The sequence below is a fragment of the Chaetodon trifascialis genome, chromosome 7 (genome assembly GCF_039877785.1).
Source record: "Chaetodon trifascialis isolate fChaTrf1 chromosome 7, fChaTrf1.hap1, whole genome shotgun sequence".
NCBI classification, from domain to species: Eukaryota; Metazoa; Chordata; class Actinopteri; order Chaetodontiformes; family Chaetodontidae; genus Chaetodon; species Chaetodon trifascialis.
In genome coordinates, this window is record NC_092062.1 from 6,674,576 (window position 1) to 6,701,483 (window position 26,908).

General features: G+C 42.1%; 1 protein-coding gene across 2 annotated transcripts in view; it reads right to left on the reverse strand.

Annotated features, from left to right (window-relative positions):
* Nucleotides 1-26,908, reverse strand: part of LOC139333330 (low-density lipoprotein receptor class A domain-containing protein 4-like) — a 210,658-nt gene that overhangs the window by 79,803 nt on the left and 103,947 nt on the right. For both annotated transcript variants that reach the window (XM_070965617.1, XM_070965618.1), the window contains exon 3: nucleotides 24,822-24,962. In XM_070965617.1, coding sequence (XP_070821718.1) covers nucleotides 24,822-24,962 — 141 coding nt within the window. The remainder of the gene's footprint in view (nucleotides 1-24,821; nucleotides 24,963-26,908) is intronic.

Genomic DNA, 26,908 nt, shown 5'->3' on the forward strand with positions numbered 1-26,908 from the left:
CTTTGCTGCTCCTTCATCTAAAGCAGGGAGCTGACTGTTGTGTAGAAATTGGTTCATGATCTGTGAATCAGTGGTTTTTGGACTGATAAAACTCCTCATAGAACTGAACAAAACATTTATTGATATCAATCAGACGTGTTAGAAATTCACCTTGCCTGTTTCTCATTGACAAGTGGCCTGTGAGTGTTGCTGCTCTCTTGCGAGTAGCCTGAAAGGTTTATCCCCCAGTTCAGAAAATTTTTGTTGTGTTTTAACAACAAAAATATCTTTGTGAAAGGAGAGTGTGGAATTCCTATTTTAATTTGGTGATAGACTCAAGGGGTGGCATTGTTGTTGCTCTTAAAAAACACTTTCTGGAGTTAAAAGATCCCATTCTTTCAGTCTGCTGCTCTCCATTTTCCTTTGACTAGAGACAAAGGCTATGATATGACCTCTGATGACTGCCTTCAGAGATTCCCATAAAATGGACTTGCTACCCTTGCCGGTGTCATTCTCACTGAAAAAGTTGGAAATTTGTTCTTGGAAGTATTTGGTGAAATGCTCAGCAGTTAAATGCGTGGGATCAAAGTGCCACTGGCAGCTCCCAGCTCTGAGCCCCCAATTTTCAAATCTATGGACAGTATCGAAAGATCAGACATTACGATGTGGTGATATGTTGCAGTTTTGTTAGGTGACAACAATTAGGAATCTAATTTGGGCACTGGGGTTGGACCGCTGGAGAGATTTCAAAGACTGTTTATCTAAAAGGGGATCTAGTGTATAATTAAAACCAGATTACAATGTTCGTATCTGAAATATCTGTCATCGCACCAATCTGAGAAGAGAAGGGGTCACCGAATTTGGGGGCATATAACATTTGACAAATGTTACCGGCACAGTATCTAAAGTGGCTGTTGCGATGAGATCATCATGAGATCATCAGGATCATTAATTGTAGAGTGGATAAAAGGGAAATTTTTATAAAATGAAATTGTCACACCCCCCCTCTCACTTAAGTACTAAAATTAGCTTGATATAGCTGGTTTATCCAGGTGACCATAATCTCCCTTTAGTATTACACTTAATGTGCATTTCTTGTTGATTTCCTAAAGACCATTATATCTGGATTTCAGATTTGCAAACAATCAGGCTCTCTTCATAACGTGGCGTAATCCTCTCACATTCCAGCTCAAGATGTTAGAGCTTCTAGCGTGCACTTGAGTTTCACATGTATTATGTGTTTTCAACAAAGGAAAGTACATTATACTTTCTCTTTACATTGGCTGTTGGAAAACAACAAGAACTAACATCAAATAGATGTTGTACTGTCGGTCGTCTGAGACATGACACAAACCTCTTGGGGTGTGAACAACAGCTTCTTGCCGACTTCCTTGGTTGTAACAAACGACCTGGCTCGGTAGTGAATAGCAGGTAAAGCCAAGGCTGTACCAGTGCCTCTTCATGTCTCTGTATGCTATCCATTGTACGAGGATGTCAGGGCTGGAATCTTCATAAATGAAGACTTGAAATGAAATTTTCCCCTCACCTTGTGCAATTCATGCATCCTTTGGTCTGAACTTAGAAAACAAATAACAACTGATGTGGGTTCCTCTTCAGGTTTCCACTTGGAAGAGAGGGCACAATGGGTGCAGCCCAATTCTGGAGGCAATGAAAGCTCAACGAGGAGCCCAGAAGAGAATTCTGTGGGTTGGTTGCTTTCAATGGGTAAACCTTTTTGGTAGGGCTGAGCAGCTCACTGGCTGTTTGATTTGAGTAACTGAATTTGTTGTTTTCTCAAGTTTAAAATGGATCAGGTCCAGGGTTGAGAATGGGCTTCTTAATTTGGATGACAGGGCATCTCTGGGTGCCTACACCAAAGTAACTAAGGCTTCCATGTCAGCACACCTAGCAAGTGAGCTGTCTGTCGACTTTTCTAAAATTTTTATTGGATTCTGATGCCATGTTCAGGCAGAGGTTAGTGTTAGAGAGTAAGTCTTCGAGTGATGTCAGTAAAATGATGAAAGTTGGGCTAAATAAGTTGAATTCCTGTATTATTGTGTCTACTCCATGTTGACCGTCACCAACTGGCTTGATGTGATCCCGCTGATCGGGGAGTCAGATCGGAACTGTTTCTCTGTGTCGTTCCAGAGGCCATGGACAGATGACATGTTTTGTCTTTTAATTTGGAGGACTTTGATTGGACTCAGTTAATACATCAAACAGTAGACAGGGCTGTTTTGTACAAGTGAAAATAAATGACTGAGCGCTGATGTGTTTATACAAGAGAAATAAACAATAGAATCTCATATAAATGTATAGAAAGATTTATGATGACTGATATAATTTTCAGCCTGTTACTGATATAGTAACTAAATAAAAATGTTCATCTTCTTTTCTTTACCAGACATGTTAGCTAAGCTTAGTATCAAGACAGTCACTTAACTTTATGTTTGCTTAAAATAAGGATAACTTATTAACGAGAGGGAAAATGTATCGATATAACACACAGTGGAAAAAAACAATTTGTTGAGCAGTGTTTGCTCACAGATCCTGGCTGTGTTCAGTGACTTCAATCTGTTGAATTCACTGCTTCACTACATATTGGTGTAAATGACCAAAAAGAGCACTTGAAAGATTTATACTGTTTGATCAATGTGAATTTAAATTATATTTATGTATGATGTTATACATTACTGAGATTTCTACTGCTCATCTGAAGCATAATTTGTGGATGTTTGTACAGAAAGAGGTGGTATGTCCCTGTAATTTACCATTATGTGGAAATAAAGACAATGTCTGTCTGAAAACATTCCTTGCTGATGTTTGGATGGTGCCCTGTATGCTACATGTCCTTTGCCAGTCACATGCCTGTTAAAGTGATGAACTGCACTGCTTGTGGTTGTTTTCAGAGATGGTGAGAGATGTTTTATACTCAGACTAAAATTCTATGGCCTGTGCGACAAAACTTTCAACCTCTGCAGCAGCAGTGCCATGTGGAAAAAAAATGAATGTACAGCCCTGGGAGGAAACAGCTAGCCGGGCTCTGTCCGAAGGTAACACAGTCCATCTACCACCTCTAGAGTTCACTCATCAACACAATATACTGCTTATCCCACAGAAAAACTGAAGAGTTGAAATGAAAAGTCTAGGTTTAACATAGAGTTATTTTGTGGGACTACTTGTTGGCTGGGAGCAGTGGCAGAAAGTCGTTTCGCATCCTTAAGATGTGAAAGGCTGATTTTGGTACATTTAGTCAGGCTGGCTGTTTCTACTTGTTTCCAGTTTTTATGCAACTAAATTTTCCGGCTGCTGGTGGCTTCATATCTAACCCAGAGTTCAGAGAGTGGTATCAATCTTCTTATCTAATTCTGGACAAGAAATGACACACTTCCAAACAAATATTCCTTATGAGGATTTCAGGTTGATAAAACGTGGGAATTATTGTTAAGTCTTGTCTTCCTGTCAGTCTCGGTCATGTTCCCATACACCAGCATCACTTGCTTAAAACGTCATTATTATTGTTTGAGATGATGGCCAAACTATGAAAATACCACTTCAGTTGTAATAAAGTGGAATTATCCTTCAACTCTGCTGCAGTGGAGGTGATCAGTGGCAAACAGAAGAAAACTTTCACTTAAAGTCAGCAGAAGGTGAATATAAAGCAGGACACGCTGCTGAATCAAAGACTGAACCCTGTTGGTCAGCAGAGAACTGTGGGTTCGCTTCCTACATGGAAGTGACAGTTCACTGACACAGAAGCCAATCATACATCACACATCTCCACATTCTGATCTGATAGACTGCGGATTATCAATGACAGGACACACACTCACACAGACAAACACACTGCAGAGTGCAGAAACCAGCCATGGCATGTATGACAAATGAGTTTTTAACACTAGGGGTTCACCGCTTGATACAAAAACATGGCAACACAGTGTCATATCTCTCTGTCTTCCCCTCACACACACACACCCACACACACACACACACTCACACAATGTCATTGTAGACCCCCCGAGATCCAGCGAAAGTAGCTTTTGATTCGCGTACCACACGCACATTTTTAGCATCACAAGTGTTTGTTGGGCCGTCCTAGGTGGTAAGGAGGAGAGAGGAAAAATGACACTGAGCGGCTGAGAGGTGTCCATGGGGACTCTCTCTCTCTCTATCTCTGTCTCTGTCTCTCTTTATGGCAGTGTGACACTGGGGGATGCGGATGGAAACGTGCCACACACGCACACACATACATACGCATGAATGTACACAAAAGCACACACATACACACATACACATATATAACTCCCACACACGACTGACTGACTGACTGACTGCTGTTCTGTGAGGCCTCCCAGTCTGGGAACCCAGAGGTGTCAGACAGTTCTAATTATCACTCTGCTTCCACACACACACACACACACACACACACACACACACACACACACACACACACACACATATGCAGTTCCAGTGTTGAATGGCATCCAGTTAAAATCTAGGCCTGTGCACCAGTCTGAAGTAAAAAAGAAGAGAAGCACCCTGGAAGGCTTGTTTTCCTTCGCTTGTGTTAAAGGATGTCAGTTTCCAGCATTCCTAATTTTCAACTTCTGTTATCACATTTTTGGGCCATAAATAATTCATATGCAATGTTCCAGTGTGAGGCTTTTAGTTTTTTACTCCATCCATAAAAATCCACTGTTAGGACTGCAGAGAGTGAACCAGGAAAAAAACAGTATATTCATGGAAAGAAGGGCCCTTGATTCTGAGTTTTTTATTCCCCTGCAGCATCATGTCTTGGCAAATGAATGACACTCCAACCATAATTTACTGAAAGTGTAAAACATTTATCCATATTTCAAATACTTTCAATATGAAAGACTGCTTTCAAGAGCATTAATGGATTTTTGAACTATATTAATCATCTTAGAGAAAAGCCTCATTAGTTTAAAATTCCTCAATATAATAATATGTACACACACACACACACACACACACACACACACACACACACACACACACACACACACACACACACACACATATGAATTTTTTAGTCATCTTAATATCAAAAACATCAGAGATATTTTCTGCTAATGATGATGGTGGAGTGTGCATCAATCAAAAAAGAAAAAAAAAAACCTCTGAGAAGGCAAACTGTGTCCTTCAGCTGCACGTTGAACCAAGCAAGCTAAATGACTACCACTGTAATTATTATGGAGACAATAGGGACATTTCTATAGTTGGATACAAACGCCTTTATCCTAAACTTGTGGGTTTCTTAAGCTAAAAAGGTTTGAAAAGGGGATAAAGAGCAGCATGTTGTGATGCAGTGAATGTGTCAGGTCATTTTGAAAATAATAAAAACTTCTGTACAATGAGGCCTCAGCAGGCAACCAGCAGACTGAATGTCCGAGCTGATGGAGAAAGAGGCATTTATGGCTGCAGAAGAATCCTCACTGTGAGCGCGCAACACTTTCCCCTCATATTATAGGCGAGACAAACAAACAGTAATGTATGTAAATGTATGGATTGAGTAATTCACTGTAAGGAGTCACTCTTCATTTGAACATAATGGTTTGTGTAATGACAAGATTAGCCTCCAGAGAGACTTCTTATTCACACTGTTTGGTATCCAACTATACACTGAGGCATGCTCAGGTAATTCTGAATATAAACTTACCTAACTGCATGCAAATAGCCGCTAAACATCACATCACACACACATGCAGGTGCTGTAATGAACAGACCCAAATGTATCATTTTAAAACCCTCAAACCCTCAGCTGTAGACATACACAGACATGCCCTACATGTATTAAGACATTTTTATGAAATAAAATAATGTGTTTGGGGTTTCTGCCTTTGTGTCCACATGTTTGCAAAACAAGATACTGAGCCTCCAATTTATGCCAATGGTGTGTGTGAATGGTTATCGTTCCTGATGAGCAGGTGGCACCTTGAATAGTAGCCTCTGCCACCAGCGTATGAATGTGTGTTACAATGGGTGAATGCTGACTCATGTTGTAAAGAGCTTTGAATGACCAGTAAGAGTAGAAAAGCTCAATAAAAATGACCATTACCATTTTACCATAATTAGAGTTGTTGAAGTCCCAAATGGAATCACCCACTATCTTCCAGGCGCGAAAATCCTGGACATTGCTCCCACTGTCATTTAAAAATAGGGATGTCCCGATCACGTTTTTTTGCCCCTGAATCATTTGATTTTGAGCATCTGCCGATACTGAGTCCCGATAACGAACTAAGAGCAAAGAATAAGATCCAGGATGTCCCTTATTTTATTTTTATTTATTTATTTTTTTTTACCAATGGCTCCTATATTAACATGTAACACTTATGCACAATTGTACATGTATGCAGTGTATTGTAAACTTCTGTGAGGTAGCTTGAATTACAGTCTCAAGTCAGAACAGAACACAGAAATAAAATAAAATTTTCTTCACATTAGGAATAGTGCAACATTAAGTGAGGGATAATGCCCGACGAGGTGTCCATTATCAGAAACGAGTGGACGACGCGGAGGCGTGAACTGTCCAATGCGAATGAATGGACTTCACTTTCATTTCTGATAATGGACACCTCGAAGGGCATTATCCCGCTTATACCATGGTCTGAAATAAATATTAAATCAATTATTAATACATTAATGTTGGTTTTTTTTTCCGTTAAAATCTTAAGTTTTTCACAAGAAGCGGCTGAGTGGACTATTTAATATCTCTCGTTGTGAGGCGTTGCCAAGGTAACCGGCTCTGGCCACAGAACCTGCAGCTCGGTCGGCCGCAGCTGTTATATTAGACCTAATCAGTGGAGGGAAGTGAGATGATTGCTTAACGTTATGTTACGTGATACAAAGTATCATTTCAGACGGCAAGTGCACCTCTTACCGCTTGTGTGTGTCCTCTACTGTCTTGCCGTTGTGATAAATAAAATGTGAAACAACGTATGTTAATGTATGTTCTGAGTTTCTGTTGCCACGGTTACCAACTAGCGTTTGAGCCAGCGCAATTGTTCTCGTCGTTCACTTTGAAATAATATTTCCACACAGCAGACATAGTAGCAGCATGGACGCGCCTCAGCTTCAAAACAAACTGCTGCGTGCTGCCGTGTTCCGCGCATGCGCTGTTCAGTGGCGTCTGTCACACACACAGACCCGGCCTGTAAACGCTGGTAGTTAATAAACACTATTTTATTCTCATTTATTTTTTATCACTATCCCATATATTGTATATGTGATTAAAAATAACAATAAATATACATATGTACATATATATTATTTATCCGATACCTGATCGGGACATAACGTCTAATCCAATCAGTCTGCAGTCACGTGATCGGCCCCGATTTCCAATCATGTGATTGGACTGGGACAACCCTTTTTAAAACCACTCGACTGCCCTCATTGTTATTGTACATGTTGGCCTGGATGACATCAGGCTCTGACAGTCTGTCAAAGTACTGCAGGACTTCGAGACACTGGCAGAAATAATGAGAGCTTTGGAAAAATATGCATTTTTTTCTGTATTATTTTCCAAAAGTATTTTACAAACCTCAACACTGTAAAAAAGCATAACTCTAGAGATCTGTTTAAAACCACTGATTGTCTTGTAAACATTGCTCAAGCCACTGCTTTAGCCTCTTCTGCTCAAGATTGTGATGTTTTTTACTGACTCTGTTGAGTAGGTTAAGGGTGTTAAAGCCTCTATAACAGCTCTGTCTTCATTTAATAACTTCTCCAGATAACTCCACAACTTGTTGAGTAAATTTAGCCTGATTCCCTGAATCGGCACATGCACTGATCCTCTTGTGGTCTTGACACTTTTTAAAAAAACCTGGCCTTGATCCAGGGCTCCCTCATAATTACAGACTGATCTCTAAATTACCCTTTGTCTCAAAAATCACTGGAAAGGCTAAATAACTACTTGAAATAGTGGAAACTAATAACATTCTCAACCAATTTCAATCTGGTTTTCACCAGCAGTACAGTACTGAAACTGTTCTGCTGACAGTCACTAAAGATATTATTATGAATGCTGACTCCAATGCCATGACTCCATTCTCGTACTACAGACTCGTCTACAGCCCTCAATACTGTCGGTCATTCCATCTTGCTGGACAGAATAAAGCAGTGGGTTGTCATACATGGAACTACTGTCAGATGGTTTTTCCCATATCTTACAAAGAGCACTTAAGGGTGATTAACGATTCCGTCTCATCATCTCATTTGTTGTGTGGAGTTCCTCAAGGTTCAATCCTTGGTGCCTTCTTGTTCAGCTCCCCCTTGGTCATATCATTTGGCAGTGTCAGATTCTTGCTAACCGTTGTTATTCAGATGACACCCACCCACCCACCCACCAGCCACCTTATGTATCATTTAAATCTGACAAGTTTAAAAATCTGGATGCTCTACACTGTTGATGCTATTAAAGACTACATGTCGCTGAATTGGTTCAGTCATGTTTTTGCAACTCAGAAATACTCCCAAAGTTATTTCAGCATTGCCTAAGAACATTGTGGAGCAAATAATCTGTTTTTGTCTCTTCCTGCCTGGATTACTGTAACTCCTTCAGTTGTAGCTTCACTCACTTCAGTTGGTTCAGAACGCGGCAGCCAGGTTTCTGACAAACAATCAAGACAACATATTACCCCCACTCTGGTACAAGTCCATCGGCTTCCTGTATGCTTCATTATTCAGTTCAAAGTCTTCCTGATATCATTCGAAACTCTCCATGGCATGGCACCCTAGTATATTTCTGAATTTAGAGCCCAATACTCCACACCAAGATTATTCAGACCATCTGATAAATTGTTATTAGCTATCCCATGGTCCACCATTCAGTGAGTCTTTACCACATTTCAAAAAACATTTAAAAACTCATTTGTATGCTGGTGTTTTTATAAGTTGTTGTTTGGAATTCCTGTTGGTTTTAAATCTGTCTTTTAAATCCCATTTTATTTGTTATATTGCTTTTATTGTTGAGTATCTGTTATATGAACTGTATTTTTACTTGCTGTTTTCATGCTCTGTGCTAATGCATTTTTATTATCAACTGTGAAGCACTTTGTAACTGCTGTTTTGAAAAGTATAAAGTGTATAAAGAAAGTTTAACTACTTTACTACTTACTAAACTCTAACCTTAACTTGCCCTTATTTCAACTCACATCTTCAGCCCCATAGCATAGACTATATACTGGATAATACAATAAATCATTTCAGTAGATGAAATGAACACTCGCACATTCTCCTTAACATGAAAATTGGAAAACCAAGATTATCTTTGGACTGTAAATGTCCACAATCAGTTTCAATATCTTAGCCATTCAGTTGTATCATTCACTTGTCTCCATTTGCCTTATTCACATCTATATTACATTCCCAGCTGCCACAATAACCCTGTATCCTCAGTGGAGACAGTTTTCTGTATGTAGTCTGATGATATCTCAGTCTAACCACAGACTGGAGGTCTAAACCTTAGTTTAGTCTCAACGTTAAGAAAAGCTTCTTCACACTTTGAGAAACAGCAACAGTATATCTGTACCTGTAACCTCAGATGTAGAGTTAAATCTGAAGCACAATACATGGAGGTATGTGTGTGTGTGTGTGTGTGTGTGTGTGTGTGTGTGTGTGTGTGTGTGTGTGTGTGTGTGTGTGTGTGTGTGTGTGTGTGTGTGTATGTACACACCCAACCGCCCACCCATCTCTACAGTAGACAAATGTGGGTATGAATGGCAGGTGTTTTAAATGAAAACGCTGGACCACCCAGGACTTTCAGTATCACCCTGTCGACCTCCGTGGCTGACAGATGAAGGCTATTCACATCAAGCCTTTAACACCTTCAGCTCCCCCGCTACACCAACACACACATGCACACACACACTCACACACACACACTCAATAGTCAATACAAGCTCCGCACAATCCCTTAAGACAAATGGACAAACTTCAAACACATACATACACAACCTCCGAAAGACCGAGTGGGAGGGCGGCTGAGAGAGAAGAGAAAGGCAGTCGGTGGTTTACCAGAGAGACAGAGAGGGAGAGACCTAACTTCAGCTCTCTCTCTCTCCTCACCCTCCCTCCCTCGCTCCTTTTTCAAAACAAATGCACAATCCTCATCTAGAGAGAAATACTCAGTGTTAGGGCTATGGCTCCATTTACTCCTGTGGGGGTTCATTTGGGTCCTTTCAGGCCCTGTGTGTGTGCGTACGTGCATATGTGTATGTGTGTGAGTGGGAGGGAGGGGGGTGCAGGGAATGAAAGGCGTGGGGTGCTGTCAAATAGCCCCCCGCTTTTAATGGCCCAGCTGCACCATTACCTTGCACACACACTGGGCCAAATAGACTGAGGGAGGAGGAGGAGGAGGATAGACAAGTCTATCAAACTAAGTATGAGGAGAGGAGGGGGGCACTCATCATTACCTAGCATACACTGCTGGAGTCGAAGGAACTGAAAGAAAAAGGAAGAGGGGGAGGGAGGGGAGAGGGAGGGGACAGACAAGCAGCTAACCACAGTACAAGGCATTTTAGTGAACCACACTCACACACACACTCACACACACAGGGCCTCCAGGGAAGTTTTACAGCAGCTCTCTGTCATGAACAGTGATGTAAGGCCCCTGTCGCTGTCAGGTGTGTGTGTGTGTGTGTGTGTGTGTGTGTGTGTGTGTGTGTGTGTGTGTGTGTGTGTGTGTGTGTGTGTGTGTGTGTGTGGAATGAGGTGAATGGCCACACATCTCTGTAGCAGAGCGGTCATAAGAAGAAGGTGTGCTGTGACCATGATGTGTGTGAGAGAGACCTCAGGGGCTGTGTGGTGCTATACACACAACTTAACACACAACTCCCAAATAGTGGCCGGGGTGTGCATAAACCCAGGCCTTCTTTCTCATTCTTATTTAGAATATTTCTAAGCAGCAACGTGGTTCTGGTGTTGTCTGTCTGTCACTGGAGTGATAGGCCCACCACTTCGGTGAAATAGCTCAATAACTATTGGATGGATTGGCATGATATTTTGTACAGACAATCATTTGGAGGTCCTCTGACGTTCCCTGTAGAGCTGCCAGCAGGCTGATATTTATGGATTTTAGGTAAATGTCTCGACAGCTACTGGATGGATCAAGCTCCCCTTCGGAGTAATTGTAATAACTGTTGATCTGACATTTCATCTAATGCCGTTGACTCTGTCATTGACAGGTCCCAATTTTCTTTCCTCAACTTCAGCTGTACTTTGTGTTTGATATCAGCAAATGTTAGCATGCTTACATGCCAAACTAAGATGGTGAACAGGGCATCTCTTGATGATTCGATTCAGATTCGAAGAGCTACAATGAATCAACATATTTGACTTCAATCTGTGATTTTTTTTCTCAGGTAGCATATTTGCAATGATCGATCATTAAAATAAACAGCTCGCAACATGTTTGTTAAAAAGTTTCTCTTTTTAACAAAAATGCTGTTCTCAGTAATTGAATGCAGCTGGTGCTCTTTTGGTGTTTGCTTGTTTTTTCACTGTTAAACCTTTCACATTAAAAGCCTATCAACTGCTCAAAGGGCATGATGTCTCCCTTTACAGATAGTCCATTAAAATCAAATACATTAGTCCCCAGATGTTTTCAACAGTATTGCCTTCATCAGGGTGGTATCTGAGATTATTTGCATTTTCTTTTTTTTACATATATAGTCCATAAATTATGCATGAGCTTATTACTCAGTCAATCTACAGTTAAGCTCAACACACTTCACACAGCTCACATAACCCACCTTTAAAGGAAATTCAAATTAGTCTTATAAAGGTGGTTGTTTAAGAGCTTTGATCATATCAAATGATCTACTAAACAAAGCTTGAGATGAGTTTTTCCAAGGTCAAGAATGACCTTTAAACCTGACCTTTTATGCACCGAAACAAAATGTTTAAACCTTGAGCATCTACAGTTCCATGACAACTGGGCCGATGGCATCTGTTGATTAAGATGCTTCCAAACACCAACTTAACTGACCTTGTGGTGAGATGGGTATTTTATTTCAACAAAAATAGATTCAAATCTACATCTTCATTTAACTTTCTTAGATTTCAAGTGCCAAATATAAAAGTTCTATTGTGAAAGACGGAAGAAGTGTTGACAGTAGATTGAAGTGAGTCTACATTACTTTTGCTAAACACAAGTGACGATTGCTTATGTTAAATGTACAGATGCAATGTCAGTAGAAAAGCAGAAAAGAGTCATTAAGTCAGCAATCACATTAACCACCATATTAGGCATAACATATTAAAGAAGGCTATAGCAGCAAAACCTCTGAACTACTGATTTCAGCAATGGCACATTTTATTGCTTATGAGTTCAACTTTTCATTTGTAAGAAGAAGAATGTTATTTTGTCTTTTCAAAGTCGAAAGAGTTGAACTTAAACTGCTTAAAAAACAGCAAAGTAGGTAGTAGTGGAAGAAGTAGAGAATTTGAAAAGTTATATGGACATTATGTCAAATGTAGCATGTGAGCTATTGTTTTTCATTTAAACAAATCTAATATAAATGAGTGTAATACACACATTCATATTACAGAGCAGCATTCTACTCAGGAACAACGACAAAAGGAGCAACTATACGCAACAGTCCCAATGTGGTCTTTTGCCAAAAACACAACATTCAACACTCACGCTGAACTTGGTCACATGCCACATGAATTAAAAATGCATCATTGTGCGGTGAAAGGAATCTTATGACTAATAAGACAGTGGCTTGTTCATCACCTATTCTCTGGCAGGAATGTCAACAGCACCCGACATCTACGAGCTCCGCCGCCCTGCTGCTCTGCATCCTATTTTATGCTCACACATTACTTCCAAGAATCCCATCTCTCTCCATTTCCATCAGTCACTCTCTCACTTTCCATCATCTCCATCCATCCATCTCTTGTCGGAGCCTCTCAGCGGGGCTCGGGCTGTTGTATGCGAAGCATACTTGGGCTGTGGCGTCAGTTTGGAAATGAGGCTCGTTTGCATTTAAACACTCTGCTCTCTGGGCACTTGGTAAACTTGATGAGAGGAGGATGAGGGGAGGTGGAGAGAACGAAGAGAAGTGGAGAGAGAGAGAGGGAGAGAGCAAGGGGAGTAATTGCAACACTAAGAGAGAGAGAGGAACTGAAGAGAGAGAGGGGAGTGAAGGAGGGAGTGTGTGGAGAACACTGGCTAATATAAATTCATTATGTAAATCCGCAGCTCAAACAAATTGACAGGCGGGTATTACACCCGAGAGGAGCTGAATCAAGAGCATGAAAGCATTAGCTCCACTCACCCTTGACCTCCAACCTCGACCTGTTCACCGGAGTGTGCCTGTTATGCATACTAATGACTCAGGAGGGGCCAGCCGGACAGTAACATCACAACACATTTTGTTTTCTTACAGTCGTAGCTGGAGATGAAATCCTCCATCCTACATCTACACTGGAATGTAAACTATGCTGAAAGGAAAACACTGGAGAGGAGTGTGTTTTCACTGAAGTAGACCCACATACCAGATACAGTCTGCAGCAGCCGCCACTGGAGACTACTCTTTCTTCCAATATCTGAAAAGAATATTTGAATTCCCAACGCTGGAAGCAAAGAACACAATCAGCACTAGAGCGAGCCCACAGTAGAGAGAGGACAGAGAGGTTATGAGGCAGAGTTCTTTCAAAAGTGTGACTTGATCTGTCATTTGTGCCGCTGGCTAACAGCTTCAGCTCCACCTGTGACTCTTTGCTTTTACTTTTTGTGTTCGCCTTCCTTGACACCCATAGATCCACATTTAAGTACAATGAATAGAATATTCTGATCCCCCACAGCTGAAAATGTACATGACTGAAGCGTAAGGAATCATGGCTCCAGTGAGGCTGCAGCCACAGAGGATGTCATCCAATCAGCACGTATCACCACATGATGCTTCACATGAAAGAGGAAGGAAAAAAACAACAACCCCCACAGGCAACCAGCCCCAATCTGTTGAACTTTTCTGAGGTGACAAGACATGAAAAATCACACAGAGCTCATTGTTTGCTGGCCATTATTCATGTTTGTATTCAGAGTTTCAAAAGCACTCTGACATTATGAAGGACAGTATGTACATGAGTTATACATTAAGTACAGCAAGAAAGTGTATTTTGATGTAAACCTAAACGTATGATTGAATGATTTTATTGCATTGATTTCATTTGTTGACACAAAAGTTCTGTTTGGATGATGAAATATAGCACATTTAAGGGGCACTCCAGTGTTTTAGTCGTGCAGTTTCATGAAGTTGGAGGACTCGCAAGAGTCAGGTATTGGAATGATTGGTAAAAATCAAAGCTCTAAAGATCTAATAATCATTTTGTCAACAGTGCGGCCCAAGCTCCAAAAACACTGCATCAGTACTGCATAACTCCCATGATGCAGCTCAGTGGCCTGACCCTCTGTGGCAGGTAAAAGCTTCATTTGTAGAAAGCTTCATTCACAGTCAGAGAGGACTGTATACGGCTGTTTTCACAGGCTGTCTAGTACTTGACAAGTGAACTAATCTTCATGGGTAAAATTGGTGGAGTGCCCCTTTAAAGCTGTTTTTCTGAAAAAGAAAAAAAGTCCGACCTTCAGTTTAGAGAACACATGCTCATATATTGAGAAACATACTATGACACTTAAAGCTTATGAAATGCAGTCAAAACCCTCCAATAATCTCAACAATGAGCGGCTTTCAAGCAACAGAAGCCTGTTTCTTCTGAGTTGGCTTTTTGGAGATGTGCATCATTTTGGAGTGAACTCAGTCCACGAGACGATTCCGATTCCGTTTTCGATTCTGCTTAACGATTCGGTTCTTTATCGATTCTCTAATAGATTCTCATTTGGAAAAAAGGAAAACAAACAGGTTTGATTAGTAGGTTTGATTAGCACAGTTAATTAGCACCAACTTTGTTTAGTTTAGAAGTAACATGACTTTACAAACCCGACAGTGAGGTTTTAAGAGGCCCACAGCCTAGGGCTCCTCGATGGGGTGCCAGGGGGTCCCCAGAAAAATTCATTTGTTTGAAAAATAAATCTAAAATAATAATAAAATTAATATTCTTCTGTAGAAATTAACAAAATATCCATCCATCCATTATCTATACCGCCTATCCCTTTCGGGGTTGCGGGGGGCTGGAGCCTATCCCAGCTACAATGGGCGAGAGGCGGGGTACACCCTGAACCGGTCGCCAGCCGATTGCAGGGCCACATTCAAGGACAAACAACCATTCACACTCACACTCACACCTACGGACAATTTAGAGTCATCAATTAACCTAATGAGCATGTTTTTGGTCTGTGGGAGGAAGCCGGAGTACCCGGAGAGAACCCACGCATGCACGGGAAGAACATGCAAACTTCACACAGAAAGGCCCCGCCTGACCCGGGGATCGAACCGGCAACCTTCTTGCTGTGAGGCACGCGCACTACCTGCTGCACCACCGTGCAGCCCTTAACAAAATATAACATAAATTATTCTGTAGCAGTTACACAAGAATGTCCAGTAACATGTTCAACATTTTTCCAATAGAAATTAAAATTCTGCTTTTTAAAAGGATACATGAGCTGAGCACTCAAAAAAAACATAAACTAACTATAAACATTAACTATGAAGAATTAACAATTCTTTTGCAGACAAATAAGCATATCTGCTTTTTCAGGAAGGATATGCGATCTTTCTGGACTTATGGTGTCTCCAGCTGTGGAGAACACCCTCTCAGACGGGGTGAAGGACGCCTGCACACACAGAAAGCTTTCTGCCAGTCTCTCTCTTGCTCCACCACCATAGGGTGGCGTTATCCTTGCAGGGGATGGGGGGCAGGCTTCTGTCCTGCTGGATCTCCTGATCCACTCGGTGAAAGGAGAAGCTTAGACTGCTTCTTTATTGATTCAAATTTGGGAAATTATTTAAGATAGAGGTAGATGTGAACTGGAGCAAGTCTGAGCCAGGCAGAATGTGTCTCTTGTCATGGTCATCTAAATGTATGCATGAGAAGGCATTCATTTAACGTCAGCAGTTAGTAATAGCAGGTTTTACAATGAGGCAAATGGTTAGTTACCTGCAGCATTAACAGCAGAGGACGTGCTAACGTTGCCGCTGCTGCTGGGTTGAGATTCAGTCTGGAGCGGATCAAAAATGCTGTGTGTGCAAATGTTTCTGCATATTGGTAGTATTTCCTCCCTTTGATGAAATATCCACTTTGCAAGTATTGCAAGTATTGCAAGTTGCCCTGTTGTCATCCTTTCTCGTGAAATGTAACCAAACTTTTCGAGCGTTTGTTTTCAAGCACGTTGCGTAGCTTATGTAAGCTACGCAACGTGCAAGGACACGTCTTTCACACACACTGGAATCGATAAGGGAATCGTTTGCAAAATTGGCAAATGATTCCAAGGAACTGAAACACTGGGAACCGGTTCTCAATAAGAACCGGTTTTCGATTCCCAGCCCTAGTCACCTCGGCCAGATCGCCCCTCTGACTCAACAGGCGGGTTGCCTTTGGAGTTGACCATATGGAAGGACAGGAGTTCAAGTTGTCATCGTTAAGCAGCGGTGTGACCAGGGCGATGGCGGTCTTAGCATCTGCAGCTGCTGTCAGCTTTAATTGGCCCGGCAGACTTACAGCCAGGCGCCACTCATTTCTGACCTGAGCGCTGCCGGAAAAAACATAAAACAGGCTTCCAAGACTGCCGCTGGGTTTAGGAAGGGAAAAAGAAAGAGACTGAAAGACAACAGAAATGCAGAGAGAAGCAGCGAGCACAGAAAGTAAGAATGAGAGAGGGAGGCGACAGGCAGAGGGAGGTCTGTGTGAATGTGTTTATCTAGAGCTTTACCTAGTGTTAGTCACGTTGTGTCTGCTCCGACTGAATCCTTTAACCACACAGAAACCAGGCTGCTCTACAGAGAGCCTGAGGACAACAACTGGACAAGTTCACTAATCTGATTCTCAATGAGTTGGAAATCCCTCAAATCTCTCTCTCTCTCTCTCTTCACGTCTTAGAATACAATCAAGTTAGTTGACTTGACCTGCCAGATAACAGATTTAAGACAAAACCTTATACACATGCATGTGTAGAAGAGCTACCTCGAATACACTGATTTGCTCATTTCTCGAAATGCCAGAAAACGTGCTCTTATGAGTATAAAATGTAAAGCCATATAAATATCACACATCAATCACTGTGTGTGGCAGCAGAAAGGTAAAGGGAGTTGTGTGAAAAATCAAAACTAAGGTGTGAAGAATTATGTTTACATTTTCTGTATCAATGCAACTTCTAACATTGAGATACAGATTTTATACATGAATCACAATCAGGTCAGTCAGCCGATCAGAGGGAGACAGTTTGGACAGAAAAACCATGGATCAACTTCTAACTTTGAGAACGTGCACGCAGCCCGGTACTGTCCATAAAAGTCAAGCCTTCCTGATGAAGGCTGGACACGACACACATGATATGAGGACTGGTGGTTTGTTTGGTGGCTCGGGTCCTCATGCTGCTGACAACATGCTCGTTAGCTTAAAATGTGCTTTAATGGATGTCATCGCCTGGCTTGTTGTTACCCAACTGCCGGCTGATAATATAAAAACAGCTGTTCGCTGAGGAGGGTTGCTTGCTCTTTTGTTTGCAGGTTAAGAAGCTTGTTGCTTCTTAGCTTCACATGCTGTCAGCTGGTTTGTATTAGCTGCTGGTGTTAGCCGTTGCTGTTAACTGACGATGTGAATATAGCATGCTACAGAGTCGGGCCGCGAGGGTTGAAACCTGTCTCGTATAATATGGGATTGTCCCGTGTTGAAAAATAAAATGCACTGTCCCTTCCTGAATGAACATGCAGCATGATTTGTCCTGTCTGTTCATGGACACCCTACTCTGTTTTCTCATGAAATGAGAAATAATAAAACCAAAAGAGTTTCATAAGACATAGCAGACAAGTATTAAATCAGAATTAATTATATCCATCACTCAACGTCATCATTGCCTTGGTTAGAGAAACAGACACACATTTTTTTGAAATGTTGGCAGGCTAACATTCATACTGGGAGATGTTTCACAACGAGCCTGACAGAGTAAACTGAGGAACTCCACTTGAAGCCATTTTCTAGATACATTTGATCACATTTGTTCTCAAAAATGGGAATCTTTTGATGGACTTAGGAATTAGGAGAGAAGAAAGAGATTTAATACACTGTGTGTTTGAATACACTGACAAGCTTATAGGATAAAACAGATGGGTTAAATATTGTATATTTTTGAGGAGTATTTTGAAAAAGTTGGTGGTAATGTCGTTCTGTATACTTCTAGATTTCCTCTTCTTCTGATTTTTTAATAAACCCACCTCTTTATTACAATTGTTTCTCAAGTTCTCTTTTCCTCCTTCTGTAACTCTAATCCTAAAGCTAAACTGAAAAAAATGTAAATAATAAAAACTTAACATTTAAGTCATATTGAAAAAAAGAAGAGCTTCAGTTGATTCCACTGTTTCATCGCCAGGCTGAGTTTCACTCATCTAGCATCACATCTTATACTTCAGTTGTTCAGTCTTTAAATTTTTCCTCCATGTTTATGTCATAAATAAATATGATGTAGGTTTAACATACTCACCAGTATTGGATTTACACATTCACACATCCACATGTGCTGCCTGCATGTCCAATTATACTGCATTCCTTTATCCACTGAATTTGAATTTGGTCCAAAAACAGTGTTGCTGGAGGAAAAATATATACTGTAAGATAATGATTGTGTTATCCTTCAAAAATGTGCACATTGGAGACATTTGAAGACCATGTGTATTTAGTAAATGTGCTGTGGGACTCAAATCACACATACAGGTAGACAAACACACACAGGCAAATATTTCCCAGGCATGCCTGTGGTCTGGAGGTCACTACCATCTAATCACAGCGACGACCATCTCATCATCCGTCGCTCCACCATCAATGCCGAAACCCAACGGTACCATTCAATTAGCAGCATCCTGCAGCTACATTCATTTGCTGCCTAATTGACCTCTGAGTCACAGTGGAGATCAAGTCCTGGCAATGACAACAGCTGCACAGAGTGAGGCTCAGCCATGTTGACACCATAATTACACAGCAAGTCCTCCAACATGGGCCGCACGGTCAAAACTGAGTGAAAAGAAAGATAAGGAGGCAAAAGAAAAGGAGGCAGAGAGGCTGAGAGAATAAGAAATAAATGAGGGGGGAAAAGGAGGAAAGGGAAGATGGAAAAGAAGAGGAGGAGGAAAGAAGACAGCTGACCAGAGGCTTGTTCAACCATGAGATTAGGCTAAGTGATGAAAAGCAGGGAGGAAATAGAGACAGAGACAATTGGAGCGCCTCGGGTGGGGAAAAAACACAGAAGATGGATGAAAAATGCTTTTCAGATGCTTTTAAGTCTGGGTGAGAGCAGAAATGAAGATAATGCAGTTCTACGATAGCCAGCACTGGGACAGGAACAGCCACTGGGCTGGATCTAATCATGAGGACTGATAAATAGTTTCAGCTTCAATCACAGCATACGGCTGAACGCGCTTGAGGTTAAAACATTAAATTAATGTGGGTGTCTGGACATGTCAGCTGTATAAAGGATAACATCAGTCCAGCTCTTGAAAAACATAAAGCAAGCTAATCTAATCTGGTGGCCATACCACAAAGCCAGACAATAAAAAGCATTGAACAGAGACTTCAATGACGATACATAAAAACATGAAATTGCTCTGCTGTGATTTTGCACTGATTTTGGTTGCTTTCATCAAAGTTTGATTTGGACTTCAGAATAAAGAGAATCTGGAGACGCTGCTAAATGCTCATCAAGAGACCAAACCTGCTCCTCCAGTACGAGGTCAGAAACATGGAGTCAGTCACTTCAAACTTCCTCAATGCTCAGCGATAATACAAGAAATGGCTAGCGGGGCTTTTGATTTGGTGCAGCACTTTACTGGAGAGCCAGCTACACTGTGGTTACATGAAGTGAACAGAGATCATTAGGTCATTAGAGGAGCTGAGCAGAGTGAATATTGGTAACTACGAAATATTGTTTCTCAATGTGTAAATAGATATTTGTTTGCTAACCCATCCGCCAGTTTGTTCTGTGGCCCTGAAGTGACCAAAAATCAATGAATACAGCCTTGAAGTAATAACTCCAATAGCAATAATAATCAGTTTTATATGGCACTGTTCAATGTGCTCAAAGACACTTTACATAAGTCCTCATCATTAGGTAAAGTGGAATGAGACCACAAGAAGGAAACAACCAATATGTTAACATGCAATGTGTTCACTGTTTGAAACATGGCATCACATCATCTCAGTCACAGAAAAGTCATTATGTCAGCAAACTCTGGACAAAGTCCTGAGGACCAGGTCTGCACATTCACAACAGGAGAGTGTCCACGTCTGACGTGTTCTCACCTGCTGGAAACTCGCTTTGGTTTAGGTGAGGGTGGAGCCAGTGAGGAGTGTCAAGGAGGCAGGACGCGATGCAAAACGTACGCTGTTCTGTTACAGCATACTGGAGATGGCCGGAGAAGCTACCGACTCATTCGCAATGATGTATCAATGAAAGAGTGAAATATACAGGCACGATGTTTGAATCCTCCCAGAGTCACAGCAGTCACATGATAGAAGCGTCATCAACACGTCCAGTGACCTGCTCTCATCACACATGGACTCAGTCAGACACTGCATTGGACTGATGTGCTGGCAGAAAGAAAATACTTCAACTGGTCGATATTTGAAACACTGATATGAAGACGTAATGCAGACTCACCATGATCACTGTGCAAATAAATCACTGTTGACAGACTGAATTTATACACAGATAAACAAATAAACAAAAATCATTAGACAGAATTTCCACGAAAGCCCAGAAGGAAAGAAGGAAGCAGGGATAACGTTCCCTCCTACCACAAAGTTGCTGCCAACACTGTAGTGACCTTTCTTTCTCAGAAATGGTGTGACTCAAGACAAAAAAGCAACTTTATTGCATCATGAAAAAAAGTTGCAGCTATCAGTGGTACACAACAGCCCTGTCTAAGGCACTCAGACAGTCTGGAAAAGAAGAGCAGTCAATAATGAGCCTTCGCAGAGTTATGACTCTCCAGCACAAACGGAATCAATCAATGAGCCTGAAGGCTTGCGAGATGCTATTGAAGTGCCGTTCACACTGGACTGGGATCAGTGGCTGAGCTAGAGTTGACCATTGATCCAAACCATCCTGCGCTCTCCTTCCCTGTCCCCTCCTCGCACTTCAGCAGAGACTAACAAGGTGAGAGCCGAGACAAGCCTGGCTAAAGTGAGACGGCAGCATGTAGGCTTCACTCTTTTATCCACAGCTGAACACACTGTGGAAAACACACGCACACGCTTCCTCAGATGTTCTTCATGAGATTAAGGGTCTCACTCTTTCAAAGATCACTTAGACTTTTACTTGAGTCTTATGTCCTACTTGAATATTGTATACTGACATGTATATCAAAGCAGTCCTGCATTAACTATTCATTTCATTGTGTACTCCTCTTCTGCCATGGCTTAATTAAACCCAAGAATTAGTGCTACAAGTGTTTATCTCACTTATCTCACTCGCCTCTTAACATTCACATCACACTCATGCATGAAAACGTGCATTCATCCACATTTTCTTCTGTTGATTTCTCAATAACTGCCAATGCTCCAATTTCCTCATCCACACAGCCACAGCCGCTGTGGATGATGCTAACTGTGCTTTCATTGATTCAACACAGACCTTTTTTACAGAGGACATTTGACCAGTCTTTCCAGGAAATTCACAGGTGTAATGAACAGCATTAATAATGACTGCAGTGCTTTCAGGGAGTTCCCGGGGCCTTGCTATTGTTCCTGCTGACTCACTGGAGTCGCTTACTGGGACACCTAAATGGGATGGAGCTAATGTTAATGTTAAGAGTTACACCTGTGTTTTTCATGCTTTGATGAGTCCAAATGTTTGCCAGGGAAAAGGTCTAATGCTTACAAGTGGAAACTGCACTAATATTACTAAGCCTCTGTCTCGTATCAGACAAACAGATGCTATTTAATACCAATTTTTATTAGATTTATTTCTCAAAATAAAACAGAATATCATCAGTGGTGAGTTGAGTAAATGATCTGTGTTTAACATACAAGCCCCTACAGGAGAGGGGAGGAGAGGAGAGGTGGGGGGGAGGAGAGGAGAGGAGAGGAGAGGAGAGGAGAGGAGAGGAGAGGAGAGGAGAGGAGAGGAGAAGAGGGGAGGGGAGAAGAGAGGAGGTGGGGGGGAGGAGGGGAGGGGAGAGAAGAGAAGGAAAGAGGAGGAGGAGAGGAGGAATGAGGAGAGGAGGGGAGAGGAGAAAAGAGGAGGTGGAGGAGATGAAAGGAGGGAAGAGGAGAAGAGAGGAGGTGGGGGGGAGGAGGGGAGGGGAGAGAAGAGAAGGAAAGAGGAGGAGGAGAGGAGAGGAGGCGCAGGGCGTCAGGCTGCAGTGTGTCTAGACAGTATTCATGATCCATCTGTCTGCCACTGCCACGGCAACAGCCAGCGGCTACAACAAGATGGCAAACTCCATTACCACAGAAACATTTTCTATGTCCCCCCGCCCCCCCCCCATCTACCTCCATATCTCTGTCTGGCCCTCTGTCTTACTTCCAGCTCCCCCTTTTCTCTCCTCTCCCTCTGAGTAGTCTGTCTGTACTCTTTTCAATCCCCTGCCACTCTTTTTGGCAATCTCTCCTTTCCTTTTTCTTTTTCTCTCTCCTTGTCTCCCTCCAACCATCCCTCTCTTTCTCCCTCCCTCCCTCCCTCCCTCCCTCCCTCCCTCCGTGTCTCTCAGGCATCACCAGAAAATGTGCACCGGCTCAGAAAATTACAATCATTGTACAGCTTTCCCATAACGCCGGCCACAGACACTTACATTAACATTCGCTCTAGACAGCTAAATATTTTAAGTACCCGGCTCAGGATTCTATCCATTGGAAATGAGTGCACCCCCACCACCCCCACCCCTCCCTCCCAAAATAAAAAAAGGTTGTTTCTAGTGCCTTGTGGAGGAAAAGAAGGGTAGACAGAAAGAGAAAAAGTGGATACATTTACAAAACAACAAGGCTGGCAGGTTTGAGAGGGGGAGCGCATTTGAGGTAGGGAGTGAATGAGGGAGGGAGGGGTGAGAGAAAGAGACGGAGGGGAAGGTAAGGAACCCGCCAGACTCACTCACACACACACACACACACACACACACACACACACACACACACACACACACACACACACAGAGCTGAGGATGAAAGTTCTGCTGCAAAAAGTTTTCCCTCTCCTCCTAAAAGTTGTTGAAAGAGAACGCTGCAGCACATCAAAGTGGCCTGGCAGACAGCCATCGTAGCCCATTGGTGTCCTTCACCCTCTCTCTCTGTGTATCTCTCCCTCCGTCTCTGTCTCTCTCTCTCTCTTTCCCTCTGTTTCCATTGATCGTGACGAGTCGAGGGAACACTCTCATCTCGTTCCCTGGACAGTGCTGCTCAGCGGGAGGTAGAAGGAGGTGGTTGGTGGAGGGCTCGGTGGGGTGGTGGTGGTGGTGTGTGTGTGTGTTGGGGGGTGCTTATGAGAGCAGCAAAGAGATTCAAACAAAAACTGCATGGAAATGGAAAGGTAGAAGAGTTGTGAGAGGATGTTTTAGATGGATATGAAAAGATCCTGTCTTGTATCTACAGGGATGCAGCTCATTTACCTGCACCATGAGCAACGCTGATGAGCTTCTGCTGATTGGGAATTTTGCACATTTGGAATATTTGATGATGTCATGCATGCATGGACGTGCAGATTCTGATGGTATAATTTGGGCTTAACCGGGAAACACATCAGCATCAGGTGGGCACAACTGAAGCCTTCATATGTTCCATAATCATAAAATGTGACCTGTGGAACATGTCTCTGTCCTCAGGACCAGCTGTCCATTCAGCAGCAAAGCTCCTGAGGTGCTATCAGGACAGAAGGTGGACAAACTGTCTTCACCAGGCTGAGTAATATTTGGCATTCAGTGGACAAAAGTAGACTGCAGTGGTCATGCACTTCATAAGACCAACATGTTATTGTTTTTATTGATGAATTTATTCATGGCCTCTGCCCACCGTATCAGAGCATGTGTCACACGTCCGTCTCTCAGTCAGTGGTTATGTTTGATAAAAAAATGAACGTCTTTCTCTTTTCTGATGCCTGTGAGTGCTGAAAACATCTTTCTTCTTTATTTCTCATCAGTGCCTTTCCCCAACATTTTCCTCATCATAGATTTTTATTGCATTCCATTTCCTATATGAGCAGTGTTGATAGGTTTATTGTGTGTGCATTTTGACTTGTGCATGCATTTGGATTAATTATTGAACGTCTTATTGTCTCAGATAATGCTGTGATTTGACTCTATGCGACTCCATAACCTGTGGCTCTGTTATAAAGATAATGGCTATCATGTTGTTAATGCCTGATGAAGGTTTATGATCTTTGTGCTGAGATGACGTGCAGGCGTTCACCTCCTTTTGATCTACGTGGCACAAAAGTATTATTGAACAAATCTAGCCGAGAAAACTCTTTATATTCCATGGGAAGGTGGTTTGCAGTACCACGACCAAAAAAGACTGCGCAACCCTCATGTTGCACCTGAGCATCCACCTCATATCTGCTCACTGGGATCGACAAAGAGACCCCAGGGGGGGCAGAAGTGAAACAGCAGAGAGGAAAGAGAGGAGGCTGAGGACGTGAGTCTGGATCTGTTTGTGTTGTTTGATGGTGTGAGGTACAGAGAGGAAGGCACAGAGGTGGAGCAGCATCCTGCAGCACTCACAGTTGAAGATGCCTGGTGGAGGGTGCTGGGTGACCACGGGGCAGTTCTCCTCATCGCTGTTGTCCCCACAGTTATTCAGCTGGTTGCAGATCAGCGAGCCCAGACGCAAACAATTCCCATTGGTGCAGTGGAACTTGCACTCTGTACAGTCAGGGAGGGGAGGGTGAGGGGGGCAAGTAGAAAGAGAAGAAACATTTCTTAGCACAGCCATTTCAGATGTTTGGTTCTCTGAATAGAGCTGCGTTCACAGTCTCAACACCAGGATCCACTTTGCATCCTAAGAGAACTAAAATGTTTATTGTCTGCGAGTCTTTATTGCTGTTAAGGAATGATAAAACCGATTGATCTGCTCCTTTTTCTGCAGTCATCCAATAATAAATAAATAAATAAATAGAGCTGATAAAAATACATGTTTTCAGGAGCTGTTCATACAAAAAACAAGTTAAAAAAAGTACGCCCACACCCACACAGCAGTGTCGCTAGTAGCAGTGCACACAGGCACGCTCTGAAATGTGTAAAAGCACTGATAAACTGTATGGACGACAAAATTCTCAAACGCCGGGCTGTTATGTGCAGTTCTGTTATCTACGCCTCAGAATGTGCAAGGTCATGTGAAATGATTTTTTTTTTCTTTTTTACCTGTGAGCTCAAACACAAAGCAGAGTTAATGTGTTGAGTTCACGCAGAAACAAGGTCAGGCAAAAAGTGGTCTCCCGTTCAAAACAACAAATAAATAAACAGCTTTTCAAACAGGCCTTTGATGTGCCGAAGCCCCAAACCATAATGTTCTGTCACGGTTATTACCAAAACGCTTCTTTCCCCCGAAATATTAGAACGCCTGATTAGCACTATCTGGTGAAAAGAAAAAAAAAAAAAAAAAACACCTCGAACCTACAAATGTGAAAATGAAAAATATATACTGCATACTCCAGAGGGAATGAATAATCATGCTGAACTTTAATCACAATAAGTGAAAATAACAACAACAAAGTGTTTGATGCACTGGAAAGCAAGGCCACGTCAGAATGCCCCGGAGTGTGATGTGTGCGGTTTAGAGCAGCCGTTCTGAGAGCTCCACGCACACTGAGCCTGCCGCCACTCCCTCTGCAGTCAGAGGAGAAAATAAACAGAACTTGAAGGATAAAGACTCACACACACAGAAATATATTCTCCAAAAAAAAGCCTGAGAAAAAGCCAGCTCTGTCTGGCTTCATGACGGCGTGCACGTTCAGTCTGCTGAATGTATGTTGGCTCTATACTTCAGCTGCAATCACAAAAGTCATTTCCAGCAGTCGAAAAACTTATTTTCCAAACTATTGCTTTTACCTGCGTTTTACTATGAGGCTGGAAAAGGGTCTTTGGAGAGACGTCTGAAATGTGAACCTCTGACACTGGCTCTATGATGGACAGTTAAAAATGATGCAACAAAGCCAGAGATATTGTCTTTTAATTGGCGCCTACATCACCCATAATGCAACTCGGACACTGAACGTTCAGCTGCAGATTCAGGTGCGTTATGCTAGTAGTGGCTAATATAGACTTGACTTTTGTTTTCAGGCAGTTGCTCAGTATCTGCTGCTGAGACTCTGTCCTGGTTACTCTGGATAATCCACAGAGCTCACTGTCTGCAGTCTGCACTGCTTCTCTTACCTTTAAATAATCGCAGAAAATGACTCTGTTGGCAGGTGTGTGGATTATCCACCGTATGATTGTTTAAGGAGGGAGACATTTGGTTTTTAGTTTTTAGTTTTCAACACTTCTAGTCGAACAGCAACTGAATACCAATCTGAGTGGAACACTAATTAATAAATAAATTTGTGAACTGTGTGTGAATTAGACAATTATAATGGAGTGTGAACAGCAGCCCATTAGGTGTGCTGTGTATTTACTGTAATACTTGATATTCTGGAGGCCTTCATTCCTTCCTGAACAGAGCCTACCCTTCACTAACTGTGCTACTACATCTACAACCAAGCAAAGTCACAAAGTTAAAGAGGGCTCCAACTCTGCCAGCACAATTATTACTGTAATTAAATTCACACAAACTTTAACAAATAATAATGGAGTGGTGGAGGTGGGTTGTTGAA